The 21570-nt window shown below is 44.7% G+C and overlaps 2 protein-coding genes across 4 annotated transcripts; one reads left to right on the top strand and one right to left on the bottom strand.

Annotated features, from left to right (window-relative positions):
* Positions 1-914: 914 nt before the first annotated feature.
* Positions 915-8072, top strand: znf142 (zinc finger protein 142). 2 transcript variants are annotated; one of them, XM_034573571.1, is made up of 8 exons: positions 915-1154; positions 1697-1710; positions 1754-2210; positions 2393-3217; positions 3353-3530; positions 4115-6923; positions 7191-7296; positions 7438-8072. In XM_034573571.1, the coding sequence occupies exons 3-8, from the start codon at positions 2036-2038 to the stop codon at positions 7896-7898; spliced, it is 4554 nt and encodes a 1517-aa protein (XP_034429462.1). In that variant the 5' UTR covers positions 915-1154; positions 1697-1710; positions 1754-2035; the 3' UTR covers positions 7899-8072. The 2 variants fall into 2 exon arrangements, with proteins under 2 accessions (XP_034429462.1, XP_034429461.1); XM_034573570.1 differs by having other exon boundaries at positions 915-1168.
* A 20-nt stretch (positions 8073-8092) lies between these two features.
* Positions 8093-21049, bottom strand: LOC117754595 (1-phosphatidylinositol 4,5-bisphosphate phosphodiesterase delta-4-like). Of its 2 annotated transcripts, none has more exons than XM_034573573.1 (16): positions 20723-21049; positions 18092-18145; positions 17838-17996; positions 16741-16969; positions 15792-15921; positions 15442-15673; positions 14691-14892; positions 13922-14066; positions 13282-13434; positions 11410-11580; positions 10562-10718; positions 10252-10368; positions 9577-9755; positions 9330-9462; positions 9058-9207; positions 8093-8869 (listed from the first exon to the last, which is right to left on the bottom strand). In XM_034573573.1, exons 2-16 carry the CDS (start codon positions 18108-18110, stop codon positions 8778-8780), a joined length of 2268 nt encoding a protein of 755 aa, XP_034429464.1. In that variant the 5' UTR covers positions 18111-18145; positions 20723-21049; the 3' UTR covers positions 8093-8777. The 2 variants fall into 2 exon arrangements, with proteins under 2 accessions (XP_034429464.1, XP_034429465.1); XM_034573574.1 differs by having other exon boundaries at positions 18092-18142.
* Positions 21050-21570: the final 521 nt, after the last annotated feature.

Here is a 21570-nt window from a genome sequence, read left to right as displayed (position 1 = left end):
AAGAAAAGTAAAAGGGGAAAGTCAGCTACATTTTCACAGCATAACGTAACTTGCTCCTGTTAAATATTATTTTAAGAAATCCTTAAAAGCTGCCAAAGATTGTCTGTATGTTAAGTTTCAAATATTTTACTGAAGAAATCTTTAGAAATTTAAAGGGACATTTTCTTTGTAGCACTCATAACTTGCTCATATGTAATATTATTTAAAAAAATAAGCTCCTTGAGAGGTGACAAAGAAATGTTCACTTCACTCTTGTTCATGGTGACTCCCAATGTCTGTATGCCAAGTCATCGTCCACCTCGGGGGTTATAATTTAATGGGAAATATTAGTCATTGTCTAAACTTTCCTCCTGAAATATAACATGTAGTGATATTTGCAGGTATTTACACAGGACACAGCCCAAAGTTATCAGGCTCTACTTTGTGAAATCTAACTCAAGTATACCAAGAGGAGGGAACGCGTCCCTTCCATGTGAGTTCCAGCGACACTGAGCAGATGCACTGGAAGAACGAGCAGTCAGAAAAGAAATGGTCGAAATCATCACATAAAGAAAAAGTGTGGAAAACAAATAAATTAACCAAAGGGGATGCAAAACAATAAAATGGAGACATTTACCTTCAATACAAACTGAGTATAGTGAAACACCGGAGACAGATGAACAGTTTAAAACGATAGGAAGTGATGACACAGCACAGAGCAGGTAGAGAACAACGTTAAAGTACATTAGTGTAGGACGCAAGGCTGCAGAGTTCAAAAGGAGGAATATACATATATATATATATATATTTATACACATTTTTATTAACAGTGTGTTCTGGTCCGGGACAATGAGGGAGAATGAACAGAAGGGGGCAGTCACGGCCAACTTCCATAAAAAAACGAAGAAGAATTAGGAGGAGGAGTCGAAGAAGAAGAAGAAGAAGAAGAAGCTAGCTCGATGATGCTAATTGAGCTTTAATATCATTTTATTATTCTCATATAAACTACGCGTTTCCTTCTGATTCTAACTTTCAGTATAAATGACTTCATTCTGCACAGCAGCGGACAGAGACGGCGGGTTTTTTAAACGAGCCGGATGTGGCAGCCATGTTGTTCAAGAGGTGGATGTTGATGGTGTGTTTCACAGACACACAGCTCTGCAGAAACCCGGGCGGTAGGTCCGATAGTGTGAGTAAAACACAGGAACATGTTGTGTGTTTGTGTTTGTGTATTAGTACACGATTGTGTCACAGCGTGTACAAGACTGTTGAGTTTGTTATTTGGAGCTAAATAAACCAAACAAACGGATACTACAGCTATAACATGTACTGTCATATATATATATATATATATATATATATATATATATATATATATATATATATATATATATATATATACTGCATGTACCTAGTGTCCATAGAATATGAGACTAATTGGATTCAGTTGTTTTTGATGGGTATGATGGGATAAGTCACTAATTAAGAGACTGTTGATTGTTTTATTGAAGATCTTTTCAGATGTGTGCATGTGTACATATGTATGTACATATACACGTGTGTGTATGTATATGTGTATTCAAGGATTGTGTACATTGTGCTCATGTATACCTTTTTTCTATCTTTGTATCTAAAAACATGAGCCTATAATATTATAATATCTCTCGTGACGTTTTTTCCCCATTGAAACTAAAAGCTGTGTTTGTTTTTTTTCCAGACACGATGGAGACAGTCGAACAGCATTGGTGTGAAAAGTGTGGACAGAGTTTCACAGACCGTGATGTTTTCCTCTCTCATCCCTGTTTGAAGAGTCCGACCGCTTCCTCGTGAACAGGAGAGCTGAGCAGCTACAAATGCTCTCGGTGCACTGAGGCCTTTTCCACACATCACTTCAAAACCACTCACAGTGGACACAACCCTGGAGGCCTGTTTGCCTGCACTGGGCCCGGATGCCAGTTCAGCAGCACTGACCACCAGGAATATCAAGCCCACTTGACGTCCACACACGGCACTCACTCTCATTCCTTGCAAAGTGTCACTGCCCACACAGAGTGAGATGGAGAGACACTTGCCCGACAGGCCAAAAAGAAAACTGAAATCCAACCCATCTTTCCCAGGAAATGGGCGTAAGGAACAGCCTGAGCGGGATGGGCACAGTGACAAAAGAGTGAGAGAGGCAGAGGAAAGAGACAGTCCTCCCGCAGTGGACGCTACACCAATGAAATCCAAAGGTATGTGCACCTTAAATTTCTTTAATTACTTTCAAAGCCAGACATGGGCTGGCACCTCCCTATGTTTCAGACCTTTTATGCAATTATGTTTTTATAGTTGCTGATAGTATTATTGATAGTTCAAGATGAATGGTGTATTGTCAGTTTATTCAGAATTTGTGTCTTGTGTCTTTGTCTATTAGAGTACGTAGCAGAAGGTGCCGAGCACATCTATCGCACCCACACCTGCCCCACATGTCGTCGCTGCTTCAAGATGCGCTCCCACCTGCAGGAGCACCTCCATTTACATTTCCCTGACCCCAGTCTCCAGTGTCCCACCTGCAAGCATTACTTCACCAGCAAGAGCAAGCTACGCATACACAGGCTCCGGGAGGCGGGTGACAAGGTTCACCGTTGTCACCTGTGTGAATATTCCGCTGTGGAGCGTAACGCGATCCGTCGGCACCTCGCCAGCATGCACACTGATGAGGCACAAGATGGCGTAAAGAGTCAAAGTTATCCCTGTCCCACCTGTGGTCAAAGCTTTCGTCAAAGCAGGTCACTCAAGGCTCACATGAAGACGCACAACAGCCAAACTGCCAGCAAACCGGTGGCCTGCTTCCATGAGGCCTGTTCATTCCAGAGTTCTTTGCGCAAAGAACTTCTAAGACACACTGTTGAGGTCCATGGGGTCAAAGCAGTAGAATGTCGCCATCATGCCTGTGGGGCCATTTTTCAAACAGAGATGGACATGGAGATTCATTATCGGACACACATCGCCTACCACTGCTCGCAGTGTGATTTCTCTTCCTCCAATAAAACTCTTTTCCTCCAGCACCAGCGGCTCGGTCACGCAGGGACAGACGAGCTCTGCTGTGACTTCTGCTCCTTCTCCACGTTCAACCCGGTGGAGTTTGAGCAGCACATTGGACACTTGCACGCCAGCGAGAAGATCCATCGTTGTTCTCAGTGCAGCTACGTGACCTCACATAAACGCGGCTTGAAGAGACACATGCTGATGCACAGTGGTGAGGATGGAGGCGTTTTAATGTTCTTAATGTTTTCTCAGACTTTTACCTTATAGTTTCCAGTTGTCACATTTGTTGCTGAACTTATTCTGTGTACTTCTGTGTATTTTACATTTCCCAATGTCTCTCTTATAGGTGACAAGCCCCACAAGTGTAGCCTGTGTGATTTCAGATGCCGAGATGAGTCTTACCTCTCCAGACATATGCTCACTCACTCAGACGACAAAAACTTCATGTGCGCTGAATGTGGATACGTCACTAAATGGAAGCACTATCTCAACGTCCATATGAGGAAACACGCTGGAGACCTCAGGTAGGTTTTTGTCGTGTACAAACATCTGTCCATGCAGCCATCTGTCCATCCGTCCATATCTATACTGCTTATCCTTTGAGGGCTGGGGGGGTGTCTATATACACGGAAGTGTTTTCAACTGTGTCCTGCATGATGTTACCTCTTTAAATTTAGCCCCTGTGTTACAACCCTGAGCTTGTGTTGGGAAGGGGAACATAAAAACACATGTTATTGGTTAAATTAAGTTATTTATTTTGCAAAAAGTCAGGAGCACTATTGCAGAAATAAAAGGGGTGATAAAGGAAAAAGGGCCAAAGGATGCTGCCAAAATCAAAGCAACAAATATAAGTAAGGTGACAAGGTAAACATACAATATCATTGACTGTAAAGATGGAGGACAGCTTCAAAATTTGTATCCAAAACATCTCAGTTGACCCACTAATGGCTAGCTGCAGTATAAACCCCGCCTCCTCCATGTTAGCAGATGGGACATGGGCCATACTGAAAAGTCTAGGAACATAACGTGTATTTAACTGTAGGAAGAGGTGCAGATTCTCTTTGTATGCTCTTATTGTTAAAACTACATGTCCTCTCTCCTCTCCCAGGTACCATTGTGATCAGTGTCCCTATCGCTGTCACCGCATGGACCAGCTAAACAGTCACAAACTACGACATCAGGACAAATCACTCATCTGCGAGATCTGTGCTTACGCCTGCAAGCGCAAGTATGAGCTTCGCAATCACATGTTGGCCAAACACTCCGGAGAGGAGAAACAGCCATCTGCCTTCAAGTGCAAGTACTGCACGTACACAACCTGCTACCGACAAGCGCTTCAAAACCACGAGAACTGCAAACACACCAAGCTGAAAGAGTTCCGCTGTGCCCTCTGTCTCTACTCCTCGTTCAGTAGCATCAGCCTCTTCCTGCACAAGAGGAAAGCTCATGGGTATGTGCCTGGGGACAAAGCATGGCTAGAGAACTACGCTGCGAAGGAGAGGGAGAGAAACTCAACGGGGTTCGTGGAGGATTTTTACAACAAGCGCTCAGCAGCTCATGAGCAGAATGAACCACCCTCGACATCTCGGAGAGAACAACGTGGGCTCCCTGGTCCAGCGGATCACAGTGCAGGCACAGAAGCAGAATCAGGATCACAAACTGTGGAGGAAGTTCCTCAAGAGGTTGTTGATGAAGGTATTTCAGACAGTCCGCCAACTGTGAACAGTCCAGAGGAATACTGCACTCTGATTCTGACTACACTGTCCACCACCGATTATCAAACCCCCGCTTTGCAAAACACGGAGGAAAACTGTGCAAATCCAACAGCCACTCAAGAAAAGGCAGCCGTCTCTACATCCACAAATTCATCAGAGGAAGATAATGTAGCGACGCCCCATGAACAGTGTGACCCACGTGATTTAGATGACAGCTACAAGCCTCTGGATAATTCAACCAGTCAAACTGAGGAGCCCAAGAAGTGTCCAACACCTGAGGTGGAGATTGACGATGAAACAATCGGTTCCATTTTGCCGCCTGTGCACAATCAGCCATCAGACTTCGAGGTGCGTCTGAAAGCCATGAAGAAGCACGACAAGGACCAGGCAGAAGCCATGGTTTTGGAGGGACGTGTGCAGATGCTTGTGGTGCCGACTAAAGACGCTCATCGCTGCGACAAGTGCTCGTATGTAACCTTCGAGGAGACCGCGTTGAAGCACCACAGCCTGACTCTGTGCCACGGAAAGATGAAGGAACACAAGTGTCAGGCCTGTGGTGCACAGTTCAAACAGAGGAGAGGCCTCGATAGTCACCTGGTGAAGAAGTGCCCAATGCGTCCACGAAAAACAAGGACGTTTGTGGGTATTTCAAAAATATGTCCAGCTGCAGAGGGGAGCTCTTGTCAGGGTGAGGAAGGATCCAAAGAACTGCCTGAAGGAACAAATTCAGATCAGACAGAGCTTCTTCCACAACATATCTCCATAGACGATCAGGTTCATCAGCAGGAAGAGGAAGTAACAACCTGTGAAGGCTTTGATGATAATGAAACTACATCCACTGATCCAAAACACCAGCAAAGCAAAACTCGGACAAATATAGTTGTGAAAAAACAATTTGTTTCCCGTAACAAGGGCAGAAGAATTTTGCTGAAGAAAAACTCCCTTTACACTCAAGCAGATGGTAAATTTAAATGCAAGCTGTGCAGGTTTTCATCTGTCAGGCTTGCAACAGTTGAACGGCACCTCGCCACCTGCCACAAAGAATGTAGGAGAGGAGACAAGCAGATCCTCTCAGAAGTCGACGGTCAGTGTGATAACGAGTCAGTCACAGAACAAGAGGACCTGTTGGATGAGGACAACGGAAAAACTCAGACTTTCTCTAATCCAAGCTGTGCTCAGAAAGCAGCGTTATCAGACAGCCCTAAAAAGAGAGCACGCACAAAACCAGACGAATGCACAACCCACCACATTCTGTATGTTCATAAAAAGAAGAAGTTCGATGTCGCTCAACCTAAACCTTTGCATTGCCTGCTCTGTACTTTCAGCTGTAAGCAGAAACGGTGCATGGCACAGCATGTTGCACTCAAACACAAAGGTGCGCGGCCTCACCGGTGCAAATACTGTCCGTTCACCACCACCAGGCGCTACCGCCTGGAAGAACACGAATCTCTTCACACAGGAATCGGCCGTCACAAGTGTGAAGTGTGCGACAAGACCTTTGGGGCTGTGACAAAACTGCGTCAGCACAAGATGCGTATCCACGACAAACAGCCCACGCACTTCTGCTCGGTGTGTGACTTCAGTGGCTACACGCTCGACGATGTGAGGCGGCACAACCTCAGATGCCACACGGGGGAGCTAAAGCACGCCTGTGCTGCATGTGAAGCTTGCTTTAGTTCAGAGAGTGCACTCAGAAACCACTGTAAGCGCGTGCACAGGCTTCAAGTCTGTTTCCCATGCGAGCAGTGTGACTACACATGTAGCAGCGAGGTCACACTGAAGAGCCACCAACAAACCAAACACCGCCTGGTAAAGTGCACCACCTGCCACGAGTCCTTTTTGACAAAGGAAAGCCTGGAGATTCACCAGAGAAGCCACATGGCACATCACTGTCAGCTGTGCCCCTTTGCCACCAAAACCAGGCAGCTGTTGGCTCAGCACCTCGGCAGCGAACACGAGGAGGGGTCTGCGGAGGACAAGCCCCTCAGGTGCAGCACGTGTCAGTTCGCATGTCGCCATCAGCTGGTGTTGGAGCAGCATCTCCGGTCACATGGAGGTCGGCGTCTGTACAAATGCACCGACTGCGAGTATTCAACCCGGAACAAGCAGAAGATCACGTGGCACATTCGTATACACACGGGGGAGAAGCCGTACAGCTGTGAGCTGTGCAGCTACACCTGCACGGATCCATCCAGGTTGAAGGTGAGCTCAGAGTTTAAAGGAGAACTAAATACTTTAACATAAATAGATTTTTAAAGATGCTGTATTGGAAATGTATTTGAACAGGATGGATGCAGGTCCTTAAGTGTGTGGAGTGGAGAAACTTTCACAGTTTGACACTTCCCTCATTTTGAAGTTAATTTGTTTCTGTGCAATGGAGAATGACCAAATGCATTTTGTTTGTAGACGATGAAAATGACAAATGCGCTTTTATTTAGTTTGTTTTTTTAATAATAATTTCTTCCTCAGCTTCATATGAGGGTTCATCAAGAAGAGAAGAAGTACCTCTGTCCAGAGTGTGGCTACAAGTGCAAGTGGGCGAGTCAGCTGAAGTATCACATGACCAAGCACACAGGTATCAACTAGAAATAAAAGTTGACCATTGTTTGAACTTTTTGAACAATAATTTTTCTCTATTCATATAAAAACTGCCAACAGTGTCTGTATTTGGTTTTTATAAATGTATTTTACAAATGAATGTACGTGTTTTCTGCAGGAGAGAAGCCGTACACCTGTGACGAGTGTGACTACCGCACCAACAGAGCGGACGCCCTCCGCGCCCACCGGGACACGCAGCACTGCGACATGCGCCCTTACGTCTGCGAAAAATGTGGCAAAGCATTCAAGACCAGTTTCATCCTGAAGACCCACCAGCGGCAGCACAGTGACGACCGGGCGTACACGTGCGGATTGTGCCACAAGGCCTTCCGCTGGCCGGCGGGCCTCAGGCACCACTACCTCTCTCACACCAAGCAGCAGCCTTTCCGCTGTCGCCACTGCTCCTACAGAGCCAAGCAGAAGTTCCAGGTGGTCAAGCATTTGCAAAGACACCACCCGGGGGTGTCAGTGGAGCAGGGGGTGGTGAGAGACTCTGAGGCGGTCAGCCTGACCCTGAAGGAGGCGCTGCAGGGGAGGCTGGACGAGACAACGGCTGGAGGGGAGGAAGAAGGTAGTTGAAGAGTTCGGGTACAGAGGGAAAGACGGTGACATAAAGAACTGGCACCATTTCTGTGTTTTCTCATTAATATATTTAATATTATTTTGTTGACGGACTCTTTTACATGTGAAATCTATTGCACTTCTATCACAAAGTGTGTGTGTGTGTCTGATACTTTTGAATAAATGGACTTGAACAACAAATGAGTCGAACATGTTTGTAAATGACTTTTATTCTGTTGTGTTGAACCATTCAGAAACACATATATACACATACATTTACATTATACACAACATACTCATGTGGAATTTGTACATTAGTAAATAGAAACAAACTCAAGCATAATTGTAGATTAACCAACACGATGCAAAGCTATGAGCACTTAGTGATAATTATTATTATGTAATACTGATATGTAACTCTTCACATTCTATCATTACATTTTAAAAACTGGACTTTTGGTTGTTTCTCAGAAACTCGTCTTAATGTTCCGTACATGTAAATTAGACATGCAGCAATCCTCCATCTCCATAAACCATTAGATCATTAAAAGCTTGTGGGAAATATTTCCATTGAAGCCTGATGTGTAGAATTGCATGTTATAGGCACAAGAACAGAAATAGATGCATGCGGACGTTTTTTTTACCTTAAACTTTGGAATGTTTCATCTCATCGACACCAGACGTTTTCCAAAGTCAATTAAAATCAATTTGCAAATAACGAGAGAAATCCAACATCTTTGTTTCAGTAAAAGCAAAAAGCCGAGTCGTATTTCTGTTACCCGCTGTTTCAAATCTGTGGAAAACCTTCAGTATGACACATTAGACTAAATTCAAATATTTATGTAGAAATTGGAACGTGCGACCAGCTCTGACTTCATCTCTGCACCCGTGACCCCTTCATGTGAGCTCTGAGATGCTGATGTTGACAAAGAGGGAGGAGGGAGGGATGGCTGTTCCGTCTCTAGAGAGCAGATGTATGTGACGGAATCCTGGAAAGTAGAAGAAGGTTTATGTCTGAACACATTTTTTAAACACAGTGGTACTGACCGAGGGAACCTGGGGTTTCCCTTCCCTCTGGAATCGGACACTACCTCAGCCTTTATCTAAATATTTAATAAATATCGTGTTGGTTTCAGTGTCGTGCTTTGTCTGCTGGCTCTCTGTGCACTCTGCTCACCTGCTTGGATGCATGTGAATGGAAGAGTGAACTGTCCAATGAAGTCATTCCTGGACGCCTTGTCGTAATCCTCCACGACGAAGCGAACCAGCGCCAGTTCAGGGGCGTGGATGATGAAATTCAGAGTTTCGTTCCATAAAGGGTTGAATCCTGCAGGTAGAGAGGGGCCAGTAAAGTCATTTCCAAACTTCTCTTTCACATCCCAGCCCTCATTTGATCAAAATCCTCTTTGTAAATGAAATATTAACGTGTATAAAAACTACTGAACTCACCATTGTTGTTGATGTGACTGGTCTCTTCCTTGGCCTGGTCCTGTGGCACTCCATAGATCTCCACTCTGACCAGGGGGTCCACTATAGAGCCCTCCTTCTGGTTCACCTTTGGCAGCTGCTGTCCACTGATCACCTGATAGACACACAGACAGATACCCTTGTAGATATAAAACCTCTGAGTTGCACAGAGGATGATATTCCAGTGTTTCTGCTACACAGTGACTCACACAGTTACACACACACAGACCTGTATGGATAAGCGGAGTGGTGTGTAGCCCTGCAGCTCCCCAGGTTTCTCTGGACTGAACTGAGCTTTGCCCTCTCTCATGAAGTCCGGCTTGAGGATGTAGCCGCAGCGGTGGTTCTGCCTGAACAGCCCGTCGTTCAGATCCATTTCCAGTCCGGCTGTCTGGAAGTTCAGAGCCACTTTGGGGGGGAGAAAAGGGAATAATGCAATTTACAGTGATTTGATTTTTGATTGTAGCTGGCTGTATCACATGGTTTCCCAGAATCAGAGATGTCTATTTAAAGCCATTCAAGTTATATGAGAGCACACAGCGTTAGTTTGAAGCCTTGTGACAGGAAAACATCTGTCCCGTCAAACTCCTCCAGCTGTGGGGGGGAGGATCTGGGTTTGACCTGTAATCTCCCACCAGGAGGAGGTGGCGGCACTGAACAAGTTAAAAATGCAGCTAAGTCAACAGGGTCAATCCATCTTCACGTCACGTAGGGATTCACTACAGAAAAACACTTGTGGCTGAATGTACTCATATATGTAACCACGTGGTTTCAGCCCCATTCAGGTCAGAAACATGACAAACTGCAGAGCTCGTGGAAATCAGAACATTCTGGTGTCAACATCTGAAGCAGAAGACGTGAGGGATTTAAGGAAGAACCAGCAGAGGGCAATCTTTTCCCTCACCGATCTGACAGCCCACGTTCCACATGTCCTGTGGGTTGTAGTTGGAAGAGTCGGTCCTGAGGCCGCTGGGGTAAATCCTGCTCAGCTGCCTCGCGTTGTGCTGCACAAAATCTGTCCCTGAGGAGAAGAGTTCGAAAAGAGTGAAGATCAAGTATTTCTGAAGTGTGAAAACGCAAATACAGTTGTAAATTGTTCAGGGGAACCCGATGGTACACATGTAAAACAGCCTGACCTACAACAGGTTCATTTATCTGAGGAACACAGCATCCACTTAAGATTTAACAGCTCCCCTCCCTCGTGCTAATGGTACCTGCTTCCTTAGCGAGCCTCTTGGCCTTGGATTCAGACAGAGAGGACATTTCGTAGCACTTGCTGTGAGAGCGAGCGTACTCAAAGCCGTGGAAGTGCACGCTCTTGCAATAAACCACCAAGTCCGACAGCTCCCTCGACAGCTTGGACTTGGATTTCTGCAACAAAAGGACGAATAAAATGTCAAATTGGTTGATGGATAAATACTGTTCTCACCACTTTAAACATGAATCCTGTAAATGAGAGGCCAATTATAAATTCCCTGTAACACAGATTTTAGTTTCACATTAGTACTGGACAAAATTGGCAGGGAATTATTTTCTAGTTTGTAATTTACAGGTTTCACAGCTAGATGAAAGTTTTAAAGCAGCGGATAAATCTGGATAAAATATTTCCTCTCTCTGCCTCATCAGTTATTCTATCTAATTAAATGATGAAAGCCACAAATATGTTTCAGTCAATCCCTCAACAGCAGGAAATGATGTCTGCAGTTCCCATTAAGCTCTGCCTCTAAAATGTATTTTTGTCTGTTAAATATGAAATGCAGATGTAGATATTTTCATGAGAGATGTTTTTTTCCCACAGATAATAAGCAGCACATTGGATTCTCATTGTTATTCCCCTCACTTCACTATCCGTCCTTTAACAAATCCCTGTTTCCTGTTCCTTCTCACTATCTCCCTCCTTTCACTCCGGCCCTGCCTCCCTGTCTATACATTCAAACCGTGTTTCCTGTCTATCAAGCGGCATTCCCTCCTGCCCTGGCCTCTGATATCGAGGAGAACTGAACCAGCAGTTCACGGATGCTGCAAGAAATCAACTCTCTTCAGCATCAACGGGCACGTCTACCTTTTTATTGTCATCCACACACCCAGCAGGGGGGTCTCCGGCAGACAGGCTCTCAGCTTCATCGTTTGCCATCTCTTCCTCGTCGCTGACTTCATCCGTCAGGGTTTCATCCAGACAGTTTTCTAGACCACCGATCTTCTTGGCTTTCAGCAAGATTTTCCCCTTCAGTTCCTGGAATGAACACCAATTATATAAATAACTGATTATAACCATGAGCACAGAAGAAAATGTCTACATGTACGTTGCGTCCACTTTTCTTTTATTGCTCTGTGCATTTCCTTTACTGCTGAACAGGTGTGGTGATGTGAGACGGAGCAGAACAAACCGACTGAGGTCCCCATCATCAGCACCCACACTGCTCATGAAGCTGCTCCATCCTCTGGCATTCTGCTGTCTCCTAACTAAATGCAGCAATGCTCTGCTATTTAATTGGCAAAATCCTCTGTGGACGTCTGCAAGGCAATTATCTGCCATTACTTGAAGTTAGCATTGATTGTCCTAAGTGCTCTAATGGACAAGAGTTTGGAAGGTGGACTATTGCTTTTAGGATCAGCGTGAGATGGATAACAAGGTACAGATCGACCATTAATCTTTAAAATGTCTCTGAAGTGTTCACGATATAAGCTTCCCTCCGAGCAGAAGACGTCCGATTCCCAAAATATATTTTACCGACTCAAAGTGGACGTTTTACTGGAACCTCAAATAAGGTTTTTCCTTTTCATGGAACATCTGCAGTCCGATATTTGTACATATACGTAACATACATAATTTGAATTGAATATGAATTTTTTGTACATGTGTAGCCTTTATAAAACAACAGTGTTTATTGTATCACTCTAATAAAGCACGACGTGGCCAAACTGGTAAATCTTAAGTTCAAAAACCAAAGCAGATCTGATGCCAGTGATGAAGAACGATTTACCAGCAACAGATGTGAGAATCTCGACTCTCGCTGTGAACAATCAGACCAGTGACCACGTTTTTGGCTGTCGACTTACAGCAAAACCGCCCTGACAGGCCACTGTGAGAAGCTGATGAAACATTCATCACGATGCTTCGCTCTCAGCTACAAGTTGTATTTCACATGTCATCAACATGTGGGGCGGACCGGCCCAGGAGCAGATGAGGCTCCTGCTTTTTCCTGTATGAAGGCATTTCCCAGCACAGCGCCTCCCATTGATGACTTGGAAAACGCACTGGATGATGTTGTGATGAAGCATTAACACACAAACATTTGTCAGGGGAGTTGAAATGTTCCAGGAAAACTGTTTCATGGTGACATTTTTTATTAAAAACTCTAACATGGATGTAAAATAACCCACTGCAGGTAATTTGCTGAGGTCATTGTCAGTTCTAGAGAAGGCAAAGCTGCTTTAACATTGACGTTGATGACGTTCAGACTTAAATATCTCAATAACTACTGGATGAATCACACTAGTAATTTAGTAGACTATAGACTGGAGGAGCAAGGGATTGAACCGCCGACATTATGGTTAGCGGACCACCCACTCTACCTCATGTTCCTTCTCTAACCATGGCATTTCCTCTCGCACCACCGTGACTCACACTGGTTTTGGTCTGACTTTTCTTGCATCATCAAAACTGCAAACAGATTGATTTATCTGTTTGTCAATTTTTGGGGCGGCTGTGGCCGAGGGGTAGAGCGGTTGTCCTCCAACCAGACGGTCGGCGGTTCGATCCCAGTCTTCCCAATCTGCATGCCGAAGTGTCCTTGGGCAAGATACTGAACCCTGAATGCCCCTCATAGATAAAACATGCTGCCCACAGATGCACTGTATGAATGCATTTACCACTTTCATTCGTGTATTTCTACAGTTTCATGACACGTTGAAAACCCAAACACATTCTAACCTGTGGAGAAGGAAGCTGCTGAGGCATCTGTCCGTCCAGCGGGGTGCTCAGTAGCGTGTCACCCAAGATTTGGCGGAGGTGCTGGGCCATGAGCGCCTGCTGCTCCACACCACAGTGATTCTCAAGGGACAGAATGACCGGGAAGTCCGACGCCTGTCAAGCAAAGACGCTCGTTAAGTAAACACACGAGTTTCAAAAACTGTTTTCCTCATCACACGGTGTAAAAAAGTTGGGTCGGAAAGTTGGAGACACATGAGAAGTTCCTGGTTGTTTTCCATGTAGGTCAAGCCAGGGAGGGGAATGTGTGATTTCAGCAGCAGGGACGGTTACAAACTGCTCTATCTGAGCCGCGCACTTTTCTGTTCACACGCACACAGTGTTGTGTACGTAAGCTTAAACAATCATTTAGCTCGGCTTGATATCTGGTTGAGTTGGTGTTGGCTTTCTGCGAATTCTGCCAACACCCCAGTGCAGATGGCGGAGGTCGGAATTTCCTCCGCGCCTCTCACAGCACTGAAAAACATCCACGGCAATTTTTTTTGGACAGTCCCTTTTAATTTAAATGCATCTCGAAAGATATGTTGTTTTTAACTTTGTAAACCTGACGCTTCTATAAGCAGACGGTGAACGTGCTGCCCACCTTGAAGGCGTATTCCTTGAGTGTGGAAATGATGTCTCTAAAAAGAATCTTAGAAGTCAAAGTGTGACCATGATACACAACAGGTTCCCCATCACTGCCGTCCCAGGAGTCCAGCTCTACACAGCGACAGCCTCTTTTCAGGGCCCTGCACACACACAGACACACACAGACACACACAGACACACACTTTAGGATAGGCTTCTTTCATCTCGTTAATCGTGGTTATCTTTATAGCTTTATTACTGTTATCCTCTGTCTTTTCATGTCTAACTCTGTAGGTTGTTCTTTCCATCTCTGAGATTTCCTGTATCACTGTTTTCCATTTCTGAACTGACGGACTTCAGGTTCAGTTCCTTGTTATTTGCTTCAGGGCTGAGATTCTAAGTATTCTATACAGATACCGATGCTTTGCCTGCTCAGCTCTGGTGGTGTTATCCCAGAATAATTTGCACAGGATTTATTGGTTTGTCATCTTCAAAATACAAGTAGATGCAAGTAAAACGATTTTATAATGGGAAATGTGTGTGTGGTTTGACATTATGTCATCGAACAAACCAGCAGCAATGTGGTTTCACTAATGTATTAATTTTTAACTGTTCATTTGGAGTAATTAAGAATCTTTCTACAATTTCCATGCAAATTCTCTCCAGGGATATTTGTTCATCTCTCTCTCTCGCTCTCTCTCGTTAATGGCATTGTCGAATCTCTAATCACATGTGGTGTGTGTGTATGTGTGTGTGTGTGTGTGCGTGCGTGCAGCGATCCTCACTGGATGTAGGCCTCCAGGCTGCTGTGTCCTCGGAGCTGGTTTTCCAGGAGGTACGTGTTGTGCGAGGAGGAGATGAAGTAGTGGCTGAGCGGCTGGCTCATGTCCTGGTGCAGACCCTGGTGCTCAGGGTTGAATATGGAGCCCTCCTGGGAGCACAGGTACATCTGGAAGCCATCGAGAGACATGGCACCTTGTTTCTTGGCTGCACAGAGGAACACAACAACAAATACAGTCCAGATGTTTTTAACTTTGACAGTCATACAAACAATCAACTTACAAAACTGTCAAAGATACTTGACACAAACAGTCTCTTTGGGACTAAAAGCTCAGTCACTCACTGGGAATACAAATCAGATTTCAGTGAACAGGCGCCTTCATATCCAGTCGGCTTCAGGCGCTTGTCAGTGTTATTATGCACTAATGTCCTGTGGGAATTTTAAATTTGCAATCTAAACTATAATCCATTGGTCTGAAAATGAAATAAAAAGTGTCATTAAATCTATTAAATTACAGTTGGGCCCTTCTCTACAAGATACTACAAGGTACCTCATACAACCCCATGTATGAGGTAAGTGTAAATCATAAAAGGCAATAAACTGCCACCGGAAAACATATGAATATTAAATATTAATTCACAATAAATATTTAATATTGATCTAGCTTATTAATGGCTCTGTAATGACAGGAATCACGTGCGGCTGTATTATAAATAAAACATGGTGAAGATGCACTGAGGCACAACCACCTCTACCTGTCTCCGAGGGTTCATAGCGATCGATCAGCTCCCGGGCGTTCTGGGCACTCCGCTCCCCCCCGTGCTGCTCCATCCTCAGGAAGCTCTCCAGCTCGTCCATCAGCAGCTTCTCTCCGTCCCCAGAGTAGTCCTGGAACACCTTCCACACCTCGTCCCGCTGAGTCAGGATCTTGTAGAAGTGGACAAACTGCTCGATTTCCAAAGAGCCGCTCTCTGACTTATCGGCCATCTGTGGAAACAAAGGAGGGGCGTTGTGTGTGTGAGGCAATTTTAAAGATCTTTGTTTTTGTAAATAATTTAGCTCCATCTCCCCCCCCCCTCACACTTCAATCCTCAGTTCATCTCACCGTGAAGAGATGGAGAGCATGTTCTTCATTCATGTCCACGTTCATCATCTTCAGCAGTTTGCGCACTTCTTTGAAATTCATCTTGCCGTCTTTGTTCTTGTCAGCTTTCTGGAACCAGTCCCAGACCCATCTGAGAGGAGGCTGAGGGAAACTTGTTGTTTTTGATTAACACATTCTGCTGTTAAATCCCTTCAACACTGTGTCTCCGCCTTGGAAGTTGCACTCAGTTCTCATAAAGAAGTATCACAACAGTTTCCCAAACATGGAGAACGATTGTGGAACCTTCAAACTAACATGCACCGCTTACTGTAGTCAATTCATCCGCTGTCTTTTTTAAAGCTGCTATTAAACTACATCTGCTGCTATTTTTCCTGCTATTTTACTCGTCCTTAGGATGAACATTACTTTCCATGAAGTATTTTTGCATTTCTCAATAAATTTTGGCACTATTCCGTTTTGCACTACTCGTCCTATCAATCTCAATCTCATCCTGCACCTGCAACATGGAACAACATATACAGAACAATCCAGAGCTATTTAAGTTTTATTCTCACTTTATTTTATCTGCAGCTGTTCTTGTTATTGTTGATTCATTTGTTTTGATTTATTAATTTGCCTTAAAATGAATTGTATGCGCTGTATTTAGTCAGAAGGCTCTTACTTTTGCCAATTTGCACATTTTACTTTTATTTATTTATTATTTATTAATGAGGTCTCTACCTCAGTGTATTCCGGAGTTAAAATAAAGATTGAATGAAAACATTCAGAGCTTCAAACACACTCATATCTGGAGATTTCATCCGGCGCTGAAATAATCTGATGAGCTTCACAAACTTAAATGGGAAAGAATAGTTCCCACTTTTAAAGCAGACTACTCAGAAGAACGAATGCTGCTTGTCACCATTTAACATGAGAGTAAGTACTGTTTCCTAACACAGAAAGAGGATACTGGTCCAGCCTCTCCTTCTCGTCCATCGTCTGAGCCTTGTGAATTAACTTGCGCACCCCCTGGATCCAGGCCCGCGCCTCCTCTGGGGAGTCCGCCACTAGGTCCAGGTTGCCTTGGCGACCATGAAACACCAAGGTGAAGCAGAGGTCAGCAGGGAACTCCTCGGCGATGCTCAGCAGGACCTCTGACTGGTGGCCCTCGCGCACGGCCTCCAACTCGGTCACCGAGACTGAGACAGGGTCAAGACAGAGAAACAGTCACACTACGTTACTTCTTTGTTGTGTCTCATATGTTCTGTGTGTGTAGTTTGAAATGATGAGAGGGAAGTTTGGTTAAAATGATCAAAACTCAAACTACAAGTGGGATATGGTCATTTTTAAAGTGACTCTCAAATAGATAATAACAAAATCTTGAGCTCGACCTGTAAATTATTATTGGAGTATAGTAATATTCATACTATTAATATAATACTTAGGTGTAATAACTATCAACCCTTGGCTACATGATGAACTTAATGAAAACTTTCTGTTGCTTTGCACATTGTTTGTAGTTGGAATGTTAAATCTATAGGTTTAAACGAGAGGACTGATACCACTCACACACCTGAACAGTAAATGCTGCTAAGCTGAGTACAGCAGACTGGAAACAGAAGAAAGCAGCCGGGCTCCGTCTCAGCGTAACAAGATCAGCCTGGTAACTTCCTCGAGTCTCTGCCGGTTGCCTGGCTACAGATCCCGGTCGTGACATAACGCTTTAGATAATGTTAGTTAAAGTCACGGGGAAAGAGTTTGAGTGGAAGGAAATAGGGTTTATTGTTCAGCTAATTTAGTCCAATTTTTTAAATGTCTTTTTGTTTCTCGATTTTTTGATCTTTATTAAGTTAATAATATTGGAGGGGCAGACAGGCAGGCTGGGGAAACATGAGTAACCTTAACCTTCAGGCTACAGGAGCACTCCCACATACATTTTTAACTCATACACTCACTTATAATACTTATATAATGTGGTTTATATACAGGCGAAGGCAAATGAATGAGACAATAGCTAAATCAGACCAAATATGCTTTGCTGACATGTGTCCACACGTCTCTACTCACAGGTGGAGTGACCCTTCCCTGCCCATCTGGATTTGTACCAGATGGTCAGGCCGTCCTCCAGGAGGCGGAAGTGCCGCGGCTTCTTCCACGAACGGGACTTGACTTTTCTCAGAGTCGACCCCGCCATCATGACCTTGACATGTGGGTCGTCTCGGATATCTGTGCACAGTGAAGGGACGAGTCAAACCTTCAAACAAACTGTGAAACCGTCTCATTTTGTGCACCTTCAGTCAGAATGAATAATAATTACTCACGAGAGCCTTCGGGATCCATCGCTAACCTCGAAGCATGCCAAAGGAAATTTGCTGCTGAAAAGAAACAGATGTTGGGGAGATGTTCCACATATTTTTCCCTGTTTCTGAACAAAACTGAATTTCAGAAAGCTTCTTTGCTCATCCAGCTGCTCGTAGAACAATATCAATCTTCACTAGAGGACGTCCCTGCTGATCCAGGGAAGTGAAAACCTCCATCCATCAGAATAACCTGCTATTCTGTTGTGTCTCACAGATGGTGAGAAGAATTCTTAAGATCCAGACACAGACCCGTGTGTGTACTGAGTAGACACCAGCTACCGTGCAGCTACTGACCCTGACATCTGTGATACATAGAACCTGAGCAAACAGAACAAAACATCACAGAAGATGAAAAAGAGAGGGACACTAACTCAGTGTTTAAATATTTAGTCGACTGGAGTATCTGCAGTGGTTGTTCTCTTTTGCCAACGTCCCTTTAAGGTTTAAGAGTCAGCATTTAAATCTGGATCCGGTCTCGCCATCAGTTTTACTCATTCATTAGCAGAAAGCCGACTGAAAGTGCTTGGAAAAAATACACACACTCAGCAATCCGTGCTGGTTGAACAGAAACCAGGAGCAGACAGATATTGATTGTGATATTTCACCACATCTGATTGGCGTGGAGTCAATCCTCATCATTATAATGTAATAAACATTGTAACACACACACACACACACACACACACACACACACACACACACACACACACACACACACACACACACACACACACACACACACACACATGGGTCGAGCTGTGCCTTGGGAAACTGTCCTTTGTTTATCTCCTTCTCTGGTGCCGTGGCCACATTGGTGCAGAATATTTTACCCCTGCAGCGGTTGGCTGACACGTCAGTGCCACAGAATGACAAACTGAAGAAGAATGAGAATGATTGTGTCAGGCAACAGCTGATTTAGGATCGGCAGGGAGGACAGCATTTTTATGTTCATTGATCCTAAATCAAAGTTGTCTCCTGGTTTTCCAACATACTGGAGCACGCAGCACTATTGCAGCGAGGAAAACAAACTGTGGCATAGCTCAGACGTTCCTGTTAGGTGGAGCTTTTATGTGTCTCTCTGTGCCAGTTCTGTACAGACAGTCATAGTTCCTACAGGTGATGGATTGTAATTATTCAGTCTTTCCATTTAGTTTCACCATGAAGTTTGCCAAATGTCTCGACAGCTATTGGAAGTATTGGCCTGAATTTGGTAGAAACACTTTGGTTTCTTTATTCATCCGTTATCTGATTAAGATTTCAGTTTATTCAATACTTTGGTTTAACCAGAGACACACAAACTATGGTATAAGAAGGGTGAACATTATACCTGCTCCACATCCCCATGTTGGCACTGGCACTGCCGGTATGTCGGCATTTAATCCAAAGTGCCACCTCCTCACAGAGCTGCTGGCACGACTCCGCTGACCAGAAGGCCAGCTGTCTTAATGTTGCCTAAAATCCCACATTCTATCTTAACACAATCATAAAGTGTCTCATTAAAAGCAGAGAAACTGACACACAATAAGACAGATGCCCTGTTTATCAGTAGAGGCTGATAAACCTCTGTTATCTCTGCTGTTTGCTGATAAACGCGAATCAGACTCCTCCGGAAATGGGGAAGGTTTTCTGAAGTCAGTTTATCTGTGTTCCTGTCTGACAGCGATCCTTTCCTTCCACTGTCTCCTGAAACAACAAGATCTAATCTGAAGTTCTCCATGTTTCACAGCCCCCCTTGTGCCAGCCTTCACCCCCCCCCCCCCCCACCCCACAGTTCTCACCACAGCATGACTGACATGTTGCAAGGAATGTATTCACAGTTGCCTCACAATTCAAAACCACAACTGAGGAAACAGACTGACTGTGGAAATGAGGCGTACTTTCCACTGCTAGTTGCTCCATAAATTAAAGTCAACTTTTTATGTGTAGAGTTTTCTCTGCACAGCCACGTTTTACTTTCCATCCCAGCTTTTCAGATCGTTCTGCTGGAACTTTAATAAAAACCTCCTTCAGACTTCAGGTCCAGACGCTGAAGCTCCAGTCGGGTCACATGATGTTTTATTTTTGGGGGCTTGGGTAAGTGTTGTGGACTGGCTCTCCTCACGGGTGAGTCACACTGGGCCACTTCTTTAAGGGAGTTCAGAGACCACGCACAGACACACAAAGACATGACTCATCAGGATATCTGACAGGAAGGAAACTGGGAATAAACAAGTCTGTATTGAACAACTTTTGGACTGTGTGTTGAGTGCGTGTAGTATTTAGTTTAGATTTAAATCACCGTTATCCCTCATAAGAACATGCCCTTTCTTAAGTAGTTTGTATCCTGTTGTTTACCATCACTTTCGCCCTGCACACAGTTATGTGAAGAATTCAACAAACATGTGAGCCGGTCTCTTCCCGTCCAATAACATCCACGTATAAGTCCAAATCCCAGAGGGGAGGGAGGCTTGTGCAGACTAAATTAGAACCAGATACAGTAATATGAGACATGAAAGCATCACTACAGCAAAGCTTGCATGCAACTGCAGCTAAAGAAAGGAAGAATGACAACAATTAGGATTTGTCTCTGGCACGAAAAAGAGTGATACTCACCAGAAGTAGAGATTTCACTGGGGATGTTATTAGTCAGCCCTTCAGAGCTGCTCTCCCAGACAGGGCCTCATATGGTGAAGGGTAAGATCCGGGGGTTGAGAGCAGGTTTGGGGTGGTGTGCACGTTCCTTTGGACATTGAGGTCCAGATGAAGGAGAGTCCAGGGACCGTTAGCTGAGCTCGGGGCATTAGAAGTCCGGGAGCGTCCAGAGGGGGAATCTGGCTCAGCTTCTCTCCTCCCCTCGCTCCTCTGTCTTACTGCTTGGTCAGAGAAACCTGATTCCCTAGTCACTGCTGCCACACGCTGGTAAGCTCCACTCCCACCACCCCTCCTCATCCTCCACCTCCTCCTCCCCCCTCCCCAGCAGCCTTCCTTCCTTTCCTGCCACTCCCTCACGCCACCATCCGCAGACCCCCTCGCTGCATCCAGTGAAGGTCGCTCCCCTCATCCTCAGCTTTTCCAGAAATCTGTCCGTCCTCCCCTCAAATTCTCCGGCTGGTTGTGGCTGCTGTGTGGAGTGACTCTCATTTGTCTGTATCAACACTGATAACAGGCAACACATCCCTGGGAAGAGGTGAAGCCAAATCATAAAACATAAAGAAATATCATACCACATGAACAAAACTCCCAGCGGACTCCTTTTTTTTTTACATCTCTGCTCGATTTCCTCTGATTAAACAGCAACTGAGGCCAAATCTGCCCCCCCATGATATTGGAAGATTGCAAGAGACTGAGAAAAAGCTGATAAAGATATAGTGGAGAAGCTGGCAGGAGGCCACATGCTGCGGTAAAAGGAGCTCTGGAGAAACACAGTTACAGATACATTCTCAGCTGTAGATGTGAGAATG

Source organism: Hippoglossus hippoglossus, chromosome 21, assembly GCF_009819705.1.
Source record: "Hippoglossus hippoglossus isolate fHipHip1 chromosome 21, fHipHip1.pri, whole genome shotgun sequence".
NCBI lineage: Eukaryota > Metazoa > Chordata > Actinopteri > Pleuronectiformes > Pleuronectidae > Hippoglossus > Hippoglossus hippoglossus.
This window is presented reverse-complemented; position numbering and strand designations above follow the sequence as displayed.